At 53.4% G+C, this 10857-nt stretch overlaps 5 protein-coding genes across 5 annotated transcripts in view; 2 read left to right on the top strand and 3 right to left on the bottom strand.

The window, feature by feature from the left end:
- Positions 1-219: 219 nt before the first annotated feature.
- UMAG_00381 (putative NADH2 dehydrogenase (ubiquinone) 40K chain) lies at positions 220-1578 on the bottom strand (the record flags this gene model as incomplete). Its single annotated transcript, XM_011387965.1, has 2 exons — positions 220-1219; positions 1400-1578. The coding sequence occupies 2 exons, from the start codon at positions 1576-1578 to the stop codon at positions 220-222; spliced, it is 1179 nt and encodes a 392-aa protein (XP_011386267.1).
- A 435-nt stretch (positions 1579-2013) lies between these two features.
- On the bottom strand, positions 2014-3357 carry UMAG_00380 (DNA-3-methyladenine glycosylase II; the record flags this gene model as incomplete). Its single annotated transcript, XM_011387964.1, has 1 exon — positions 2014-3357. One exon carries the CDS (start codon positions 3355-3357, stop codon positions 2014-2016), a length of 1344 nt encoding a protein of 447 aa, XP_011386266.1.
- A 713-nt stretch (positions 3358-4070) lies between these two features.
- UMAG_00379 (uncharacterized protein) lies at positions 4071-5696 on the top strand (the record flags this gene model as incomplete). Its single annotated transcript, XM_011387963.1, has 1 exon — positions 4071-5696. The coding sequence occupies one exon, from the start codon at positions 4071-4073 to the stop codon at positions 5694-5696; it is 1626 nt and encodes a 541-aa protein (XP_011386265.1).
- A 1117-nt stretch (positions 5697-6813) lies between these two features.
- UMAG_00378 (uncharacterized protein) lies at positions 6814-8766 on the top strand (the record flags this gene model as incomplete). The annotated part of the gene is made up of 2 exons (XM_011387962.1): positions 6814-8353; positions 8474-8766. The coding sequence occupies 2 exons, from the start codon at positions 6814-6816 to the stop codon at positions 8764-8766; spliced, it is 1833 nt and encodes a 610-aa protein (XP_011386264.1).
- Positions 8767-8949: 183 nt separating this feature from the next.
- UMAG_15041 (uncharacterized protein) overlaps positions 8950-10857 on the bottom strand; it is a gene marked incomplete at both ends in the record, with an annotated part of 3143 nt that continues 1235 nt past the window's right edge. The window contains one exon of the mRNA XM_011388557.1: positions 8950-10851. Within this exon, the coding sequence (XP_011386859.1) occupies positions 8950-10851 (1902 nt within the window). The remainder of the gene's footprint in view (positions 10852-10857) is intronic.

Below are 10857 nucleotides of genomic sequence, written 5' to 3'. Positions count from 1 at the left end.
AGCAGAGGTCAATACTGTAAAAAACGGACATGTTTGTATGGCTCAGAGCCTTCTTCCAAATGGCGGCGTACAGCCAAGTTTGATTTTGCGCCATTCTCGCTTATCACCACCTCAGTCGAAACACAGACTGAGCCAGCCGAGGATCGTATCGAAAGCGGTCGATGATTTGTGATTGCGTTGCAACATGATCAACGTTCAAACAAGCTTAAAGAATCCAGTCTAGTCGAGCACGTGATACTTGGACTTCTTGAGACGCGCGCCACCAGTCTCGAGAGGCTGCTCGAACCTTGTCGTGGGTCGGTATCTCCTGAGGTATGGTGCAGCGGTCTCTTCGAGTGTGTCGGGGGAGATGGCGAGATCGGCCCAGCTCTTGGTGCCGGGAGCATCCGGAAGATCGTCAATGTATCGTCGGACCACCTCGTCGGGCGAGATCATGGGCCACCAGGCAAGATCGGCCACCTTGGCGGCAAGCTTCATGACAAATTTGGGCGTGTTCAGACCGGGCTTGACCAATGAGGTGTAAGTGAGCGACTCGACGAGCTGCAGGATCTGACCGATAGTGTATTCCTTGGGACCGGCAAGCGAGAAGGTGGCACCCATCGAAGTAACGTCAGCCTCGAGCATCTTTTCGAGAGCGTGCGCCACATCGAGAGAGTGCACGGGGCGCATCTTGGTTTGGCCCTGGTTGACGCGCCAGGCGTAAGGATACACAGCCATCTGGTTCAGGAATCGGTCCTCATGACCCCACATGGTACCGGGGCGAACGATGGTGGCGCCTTCGAAAGCGCGCTTTACCACAGCCTCACCTTCCGCCTTGGACCGCAAGAAAGCCGATGGCGAGTTGGCATCAGCGTTCAGGTGCGAGACGTGGATGAAGCGGCCAACGCCGGAAGCTTCGGCAATCTGAGCAATGCGCTGAGCACCGGTGACATGGACGTCGTTGAAGGTAAAGTTCTTGGTCTCGTAGTGTCGCCCAGTCAAGTTGTACACTACATCCGAGTGTCGCACGCACTCCTCGATCTGCTCGTCGTGCCTCAGGTCCCACTCCATGGGCACAACCTGTCCAAGGTCTCCCATCACCTTCAAGTGTCGCTTTTCGTCCTCATCTCGGTACGGAACGATGACCTGCGAGCCCTTTTGCGCCAGACGGTTCACAACGTATCGTCCAAGAAAGCCGGTGCAACCAAACACGGTAACAACGTGTCCCGAAACCGAGGATCTGTGGCAGAAGAAGCAGTAAATTATAGAGCGCAGCAAATCAGTATCGACATGTGCCGTAAGAGAGATTCAGCTGACCTGGTGCAGTGAAGCGTCATGAAGAAGCGACACTAGCAACTGCATGTGCTGAGCTTGCGCAATCCGGCTTGTTAGCCAGAGCAGCACTGGACGGAATACTCACCGTCCACCGCCGTAAGGACCAGACTTGATGATGGGCTTTCCCGTCTTTCGATTGATAGTGAGATCATGGACGTTGCGAGCCTGAACGACCTGAGATCCACGAAGAAGCGAGGATCGAGCCTCGAATCGCAAGGCCGACGAAGCCGCCTTTGCAGCGCTAGTTCCAACGAGATGAACCATCTTGTGCTCCTCTGACGTTCAGCGTGAGAGGTGTCGCTTAGGAGGCGAGGAAGGATAGGTACCAGAAGGGGGTGAAGATGGCCTTGCGATCAAACGCGGAGTATCATTTCGAGATTGTGATGAGAAATCGCGAATCGGACAGTGGACCAAGCGACCGTTTCTGTCACACGGCTTGCCTCAAGGTTTCGGAATCAGCCAATACGATCACACTCGCCTGCTGCCACTTCGAATCATGAATAATATTATAATAGTCTCTCAAATTCAATCCTTCCTTGCTTCCACACGTGACGGAACAGAAATAGCCGTGCGAAAGAGTAATTATGATTCGCAAGTCTACTGTAAGATCTCAGACGCTGCATTCACGATCTGTCTTGCATCGTCTAACAAATCACGAATGTAAGTGATAAATGAGGCAGTCGTGAGTGCAGTAATGACTCAGGTGTCAACAAGTGCCCACATGAACATGCATGCAACGGAGCGGTATGGCGACCATTTTGCCGCAAGAGCCTTCATCTCGTCTGGACTGAGGTATTGACCGCCTTTGATCTTATTGCCTTTAGCTCGAGATTGCAGCACTTCTCGGCAAAGTCCATGATCAGGAACGATGAGATATTCCAACGATCCCTCGTGATTTTCCGGCTTGAAGCCAGATTCCATCTTGGGCATGACTTCAGTCTGAGCAAGAAGAGGAACATGTACTCCCTTCTCTTCTGTCGGTACCATCGAGGTTCCATCGTTGTTCGTGCGTTTCGAATTCGACCGGCTCTTTATAACTGCATTGTTCTCTGTCCCCTCCTCCTCGCCAGGTTTGCGCTTCTTAACGCTGATCTTGGGGCCTTGGGCGCCACTAAGAAAGAAATTGAGCATACCCTTCTGCACGCCGAGATCTGCGCAAGGAAGAATATCAGGCTTGCGCATCGCGAACATGAGAATCATCTCACTCGTCCATCTACCCACCCCTTTGACCTTGCTCAATTCTGCGACGCATGCCTCTTCATCGTCAAGCTCGAGAATCTGACGGATGTCCAGACGACCATCGACAAATCGGGCGGCTAAGTCCTTGACGTATTTGATCTTTGCAAACGAAAGGCCTGCAGCTCGAAGTTCGGCATCGGGTGTGCGCAAAACCATGAGAGGGGTCGGGAACGGCCACTGCTCACGTGGGAAGCCAACGAAATCAGGCTTCTCTGGCATTGAGTCGGGGGAAAATAGTCGGCAGAACTTGTAGAGGACAGATCTCGCAGCCAGCCACGAGATCTGCTGTCCGAGAATAGAAGTGGTCACCGTTCTGAAGAGGTTTAGATTCTTGGTCTCTGAGTTGGATGGATCTAAGGCCTCTTCATAACAGCGCACCGGCACCTTTTGAAATAGACGTTCAAACCTGCGATCTACAGCACAGAGGTGCTCTTGAGCGCGGTTGAGGTCGAATGGCAGGTCTGGGAACGGTACATTTGTACGCGTCAAGCAGTCTTCTTCGCTTGCATCGTGTGGGATCACGAATGGCTCTTCGGGCGCCTTGGCCTTTGCCTTGCTCGCGCTTGGAGGCCGGGCGATCGTGCTAGCTTTCGGCGAGCTCGAAAGAGGTTCTCCGTCGATTCGTGGCCTCTTCCTCGGGCTCTCTCTAGCCTTGAACGTGTTATACTGACTTTCTGTTGCTGATCGTTGAAGGCCCCGTTTCGCTGGTGCAGGCTTGTTAGCGATGGAGGCTTTGCTCGAGGCTCCAAAGGAAGCTGCAATAGACTTAGCTGGAGTTGCCGAACGCGACCTCGTAAGAACCATGGTGACCCTTTCAGACGTTGCAGCGGTCTACAGAAGGTTGAGGATGGATGAAGGAGGAGAAGTACACACCATTTATTGCTCGGTAAGTCGAGTTGGTGACGAATGCGGGGCAAGAGTCGTGAGTATTCCAGCTGAACTTGTGACAGGATTCCGTATTAGGCGCATCGATGCAGGGTCCCTCATGAATTCTCAAGATTAGATCGGGCATTCTTCTATAGCGATCTCGATTCCTGTGCATGAGGCGAAGTGAGGAACGATTTCAATTGCTGCAAAAGCTGCTTAGATTTCTGAGGGTCGAATACAATTATTTGCGAGACTATTGTACTCACAACTAAACTGCACAAGAAGAAGATTTGAATTTGTCGAAAGACCTTTTAAAATCGACTGCTTCGCGAAGAAGGGGAGTGAGAAAATTTAGGAAAAGGGCGCGCGGCTGCTCTTGTTGAAGCTGAAGCTTGAGTGAAGAGCTTTTCCAGCGCGCGTACTTCAGCCTGAGTTCTTCTCGAAGCCTGGCACGGCAGGCTTTTACCTACACTTTGGCGGTTGCTGTACTGCAATCCTTTTGCACCACCATCTCGACCATTCCTAGGTGTTCACAGCAGCTTGTCATCGTTGCTTGCACAGGACCCTGTCATACTTCACCATCTTCTCTTCGGCACTTTCGAATACTCAGATTTTGTGTACACCTGCCGACTTCGTCCAGAATCGTAGCCATGGCCGTCAAGTACGATCTGACACAGACCCTTCTGCCCTACCTGGACCGACACTTGGGTCTACCTCTTCTTTCGCATCTCGCTGGATCTGGCATTTTCTCCGAGACCGACATCGCAAAGGCCCAGTATGAGCTCGCAAAGAACACCTCCATGGTCGACTATGCGCTCCAGCTTTACGAGCAGGCCTATCCCAACCAGCCTGCGCCTGCTGAGATCGAAAAGCAGCGAGAGAACGCCATTGCCCTGAACGATAAGCTCGGATCGGAAGTCGATCACGTGCTCGAGGTCATCCAGGACCCCAGCGTCGCCTCTGCGCTAAAGCAGGACAAGGCACAGAACTTGCAATGGCTCGAGGAAAAGTACAACCTCACCAGCGAGCAGATTAATGCCCTTTACCGATATGGATACTTCCAGTTCAGCTGCGGTAACTACGGAGATGCTTCCTCGTACCTCTACCACTTCCGTGTCCTCTCCACTGACCCTGTGCTGACCATGAGCTCGCACTGGGGTAAGCTCGCGAGCGATATTCTGGTTGGTGAATGGGAGCAGGCTCTCAGCGAGCTTAAGCTATTGCGAGAGCAGCTGGACTCTTCCGCCGCCCACGTCACTGCCTCGTACGCCCAACCCTCGACCTCCAACGGCAGCTCTCAAAACGACGACTTGACGCAGGAAGGCCTCTTGAAGAAGCGCGCATGGTTGCTTCACTGGGCTCTTTTCATCTTTTTCAATCACCCTGGAGGTCGAGAACAGTTGGTCGAGATGTTCCTTTCGCCCGTCTACCTCAACACTATCCAGACCACCTGCTGGTGGTTGCTCCGATACGTCGTTGCCGCCCTCTTGCTTTCGCGACGAACAACGCGCGTCTACTTGGTGCAGCAGCCTGCTCCTGCTACGCTCATGGCCTCTGTCTCGGGCGCAAACGTCAACAAGTTGAGCCCACAGCAGGCTATCAAGGACATTGTCAACATTATCGACTCGGAGTCGTACCGAATTGCCGGAACTGACCCCATTGTCGATTTCCTTTCCAAGCTCTTTGTCGACTTTGACTTTGAAGCCGCGCAAGAGCAGCTCACGCTCGCAGAGCAGGTGGCCTCCAAGGACTTCTTCCTCGCCGATTTCAAGGATGAATTGGTCGAGGCCTGCCGTGTTGTCATCTCGGAAGCTTACTGCCGGATCCACTCCAAGGTCGACATCGCTGACCTTGTCAAGCGACTCAACCTTTCTAAGGAGGACGGTGAGAAGTGGATCGTCAACCTCGTGCGCGATACGCGTGCCGATGCTAAGATCGACTTCAAGGAGGGCATGGTGTTCATGAACCCGACTCACCCTCCTGTTTATCAAACCATCATCGAAAAGACCCGAGGCTTCACCTTCCGAACTTCAGCCATGGGCACGGCAATCGACCGCAAGGCGCACCCACCTTCGCTCAACAACACACATAACCTTAATGGTAACGACAAGCGTGGCAATGCCGGCGGCCGTGGCGGTCGTGGTGGCCAACGCAACCAGGGTGGCCAGCGAGATCGCTCGCACGCCCACAATAACGAGGCTAAGCGTGAAGGCGAGTCGGCCTCTGCCGAAGAGGCGCAGCAGCAGCAACCAGCACAGGCCATTGCTGCCAACTAAGCCTTCGAACTTACATACTCCTTTACCCAAAATGGCAAGAAGCTCTTCCCAGCGATTTCAGAGGCAAGCATTGTGATCAGAGTGCTGTTGTTGCGAGAGCGGTCAATTCCGGAACGGGTTTGTACGCTCAGCCGTGTAGTAAGCGCTTGGCGCCTTGCCGATCTGCATTCCTGATGTTTTCGACTATCCATCTTGTAGATTATATCGTAAATCATCGACGACTTTCCACCATGCATACTCATCTTTGCAGCCGTCGTGAGCACTGAGCCTGATCATGTCTACGGTTGGCCGTGGGAAGTGCTAAAGATACACACTCCTTTGACCAATTGAAGTGAGCCGACTTAGTCACGAGTGCCGCGTACCGTTGAGACCCATTCACGACTGGAGTCGAGAAAAGATCGCGCTCCTTTGTTACACGTGTGACAATCACGTGTTCGCGCGACACCAGATACACCAGCAGCTGACGACGTCTGAATAAAACTCGCGGATGATATTTATCACGTATAACAATCGTGAATCAGGGCGACTATGCATTGGAAATCGCAGCAATCACGGATCAAAAACGCGGAAGAGGCTGATCCGAGGCTGCAAGAACTAACTCACGACTATCGGAATGCATAGAGGCACTCTGGCCTCGCAGCCTTAGTGACATTTTAGCTCGCATTGAGCGACAGTACGCTAACGGCGAGCCACGGGTTCATATGCCTCATCGAGAGACAAAGAGACAGACGTGAATGATCCGTGGTGAAAAAAGCGATGTGGCTATCAGAATCGTAAAAGCAAGAAAGCCGGCGAGAATGGCGAAGCCAATCGTGAATTGTCCGATAGCATGCCGGGAAATCAGGGTCCTGTCTTTTGACAGGCCAACGTCCTCGTTTGTCTGGAGTTATGCTCCCTTGAGCTCATTCGAATCGATCTTAACACCACCACTACCACCTCGTGCCTTTTCTACTTTTCGGTTCATAGGCGCAGTAGATCGCAGCTGACATATTGGGGTACTCGTTGACACTTTTCCACGGTCAATGTAAACCTGCTCGTTTTCATAGCGCTGGCTTCACCTCAGTGTCCGTTGATTCGGTGGGACCACGCCGGTACGATCTGACCGGATTCATCCAAAATGAACCGGCGGGAGTATGGATCGCAACACGAGACGACACCATTGCTGTCACACAACGATAGTGCTGATGTTCACGGAACATGGTTGCTGGCGCGCCGTCGATCTTCAGCCTTCCTTTCGTTTCTCTCCCAGCCCGAGGATAAGGACGCCGACGAGTATCTCGAATGGCGCCGCAAGCGCTCTCTTTACCTGATCATCGGTCTCATTACATTGAACCAAGCTGGCATCGGCATCTTGAATTCATTTGGTGTCGATCTGATCCAGACTCTCACGTGCGCAGAGTATTATTATGCAGCGCCCAACAGGCCCATGGTGCCCAATCTTCCAGCAGCGGGCGATCCGTCCGATCTGTGCTCTGTCGCCTACGTTGACAAACGCACCAGCCAAGTCTCGACATATACAGATGCTCTCGGCAGCCTCACTTCCATCATCGCCTCGCTCGTTCTTGCCCAGGGTATCTTTCCGCGGTTCAGTCGAAGGACGATTGGGATGTTTACGATCTCAATCACCTTGGCTTTCAGCATATGCCTGACTTTGATTCCAACTCACTACTCTTTTGAAGTAACCGTCCCTTCGACTTCGACAATACATCCCACTACTGCCCTCAACCTTGTCGTCGCGCTTTACGTTGTGGGCGGTCTCTTCGGCGCTCCTCAAACTGCCATGCCGCTGCTAGCCCAGGTGATGGTACTCGACGTTTGCCGCGATGACGAGAAGACATCTGCATTTGCACAAATCTACGCTGCCAACGCCCTTGGTATGGGGATCTCTTCTCTACTCTTGCGACTCATACTACCGTTCTTTCGTGTCGAGTTCAGCATCTTGCACCACCAAGGACCCTTCTCGCCATTCTGGATGGTGGTTATAACGACCGCAATAACCACACTTCTCGTGATTCTCTTCTTACCAGAGACAAAGCCCAAGGTAGCGGCTAATGTGCGCACCCGCCAAAGCTCCTTCTCGAGCGATGGCATGCCATCGGGCTCAGTGGAAGGCACCGCAGAGGGACAAAGACCGACATCGGCGGCGTCGTTGTCCAAACCTCGTTGCGTGTCGCACGCTGTTTTGCAAATTCTAAAAGAGACTCTTGGCCTGTTGAGCTACCTTGTCCCATACCGGCCTTCTCCGGAGGCTAAGCGCGATTATAACCTCACTCTCATCCTTTGCGCGGTCATCTTTAGTGATACAATCACGTTGGTGTGGGGCAACCTGGTGGTCTTTTGCTCGACACATCTTCATTTTGGTCCTAAGGAAGTCACTACACTTCTGGGTCTGTTAGCGAGCAAAGGTTTATTCAGCCTTTTCTGCTTGCCTTTCATTGTAAAGGCGGTGCATCGCATCGTCAAAACAAGATTGCGGCAGGAGCTCCTGGCTGCTTCTGTGGACGATTTTGCCATTGAGATGCAGATAGTCAAACGTGAGGAGTCGGTCGTCAAGACGGACACTATCATTGCTATCGGTTCGCTGGGAGCCGATTGCGTAGGCTTTGTTGCGATGGGAATTGCCGCCTCGCATCTTTCACCTAGTGGTATCTATGCCAGTAAGTATTGATAGGCTGTGAGGAGGTGAGAAGGCACGTGTTGATCATTCAAGGTTGCTTGGAGAAATGTTGAGCGGTAACTTACCTTGGGTCCGTTTGGCCACCTCTTGCCTCTCACAGGTACACTCTTCCTCCTCTTTGCTTCGGGCGCATTGCCAGCCATCCAAGCCCTCAGCGTAGACTTCTTCCTTGCCCAAAATCGACCCACTACCGACCATATCGCCGCAAGAGACGCCTTCGTAGGCTTCACTCACATCCTCGCCTCCGTCATGACTACCGTCGGACCCCTGATCAACAACGCCATCTACTCCTGGTCCATCGATCACCACATTCCGTCTTTGGTTTTCTTTTGGACCGCTGCCGTTAGCTTGCTATCAATCATGTTTGTTAGTCTCGCCGGCTTCAGCAAATGAGCCGCTTGAAGCGCAAACTGGTTCAGAATTCTTCGGATAGCACTGCTCAACGAACACACTCCGGACTCACATATCGTGCATGCATGCAACACAGAGATAAGCGATGTGCCTGAGCCAAAGAAAAAGGGGTATATTGCTCACCGAGCCAGACCACAACCACGCATCGAGTAAACCGATGCCTGTTCATCTTCCCACCTCAGATATCGGGACCCCCACACCTCCACCGCCATGAATCCCGTGGGCCATACTGTTGTTGGTGGCATGATCAAAGTCGTTGAAGATGGGCAAAATGCTCTGCATGTATGAGTCGAGCAAATCGTCCGTGCCCAACCACGTGCTAGTGACCGAGTCCAAGGTAGACGCGCTGTTGCCTGCGCCTGGTGCTGGCATGCTACGGTAGTTTGAAGAGAGGGGAGACGAGGCACGGCCACCATTGCCGAACATGCAACCAACGTACGAGTTACCGGCACCAGAGGCGGGTGCGCCAGGTGTGGATGCATACGGGTATGTGTACCCATTGCCTCCGGGGGAGGAGGACGAAGCGTCATTCATTCCGGCTCCCGATGCTCCGACAGGGCCAGGTCTGCCGCTCAGACCTGAAATTTGCAGACCGCTCTGAGCAGCCGACTCAAAGGCAAGTGCCATATCACTCACGGCTGCTGCAGCTGCTGTCGCGGCGCCTGGTGAAGGTACCACAGCAGGTGACTTCTTAGATTCGTAGCCAGGGGCGCCGCTTCCCGTAGTGACGCTGCGCCTCATGTTGACTGCGTCGCCAGCAGCACGCGGGCTAGGCACACCATGGCCACTTGATCCGGCCGACATGTGCGACGAGTCTCGGAGGCGCTGACGCTTTCTTCGCGACTTTTCGGCCCGGTCCCTCTCAGCCAATTCGGCGCTGAGCGACAGGATGAAACGACCATAGAAGCGCGCAAAGGATCGCGAATGTGTCGAGTCTTGCGGATTGCCTGCCAACATGAGACCAAGCTGAACCACCAAGCCACGCGTCTCGATGGGCCCGTTCTTGAGCAGATGTACACCGGACCAGCCGAGCATGGCTGCGACAATGCGACTGACTGTATGTGCGTGACCTTTCAGGTTGTCGAGTGCGAGCCGACAGGCGTCGGTCAACTGCTCCACGCAGTTTTCGCGTGCAGCTTTGACTGAGTCACTGCAGATGCGCAGGATACGCATGCCGGATGCTTCGCAAATAGCTTTTCTTCGGTCTGACTCGCGAATAGCATGCGTGTTAATGAGTGTCTGGAGGTGAAGGCCGATAATTCGCATAATGGTCGATGTAAGTCGATGCTTGTCCAATGCAGGATGCTCGCACCAGGCTTCGTACCAGGCCGAGAACAAGACATTGGCAGAAACGCGGATGCTCTCGATCGAGCCCACCTCGTAGTAGCTCTGGCTGAAAATGCGCGTCCTCATGATTTCCTCGATGCGGCGGAGGTGTAAGAAGGCCACGATCTGAATATCACCATCGAGAGAGACAGGCGACTTGAGCCAATCATTGAGCGTGCCCCAGTCAACATCCAACGTTGTGTTGGGACGTTGGCCAGAGAATGAGCTGAAGCTCCTCTCCATGATGGCAGCGAGCGCCCACGTCCGGGAACGGTCTCGTGCATGTCGACGTGCGATGTCGTCATCCTGAGGCGTATCGTCTCGCATGGCCAAGTCCAGCTCCTTGGTCATACGTGCAGCGGTTCCGATAAGCAGCCAAGCGCGGTCTTCAGCCATAAGCGGAGTAAGATGCGCCCACATGGGCCAGACAATGAGCCCTTTGACCACTTCGACACTCTTTACGTTGCGACTGAGCACTTCAACTACGAGCGAGTCGACGAGGGCACGCAGCTGCTGAAACTGCTGAATGGAGCGTGAACTCGGATCCACTGAGGTAGCGATGGCGAGGATGACGGAAAAGAGAAAATTGGACGACTTCTTGATAGTCTCGACGTTGTGAATGATAGGGTCGAGGATGCAGAATTGCTCGTGAATGACATCCATAAAAATTCCGAAAAGCCGGTGTACGTCGTCCATGGTGACGATGCCCCGATCGAGCGGGTCGCATCGACGTGTGTCCCAGCGAAT

The sequence above is a fragment of the Mycosarcoma maydis genome, chromosome 1 (genome assembly GCF_000328475.2).
Source record: "Mycosarcoma maydis chromosome 1, whole genome shotgun sequence".
Lineage (NCBI taxonomy): Eukaryota > Fungi > Basidiomycota > Ustilaginomycetes > Ustilaginales > Mycosarcoma > Mycosarcoma maydis.
This window is presented reverse-complemented; position numbering and strand designations above follow the sequence as displayed.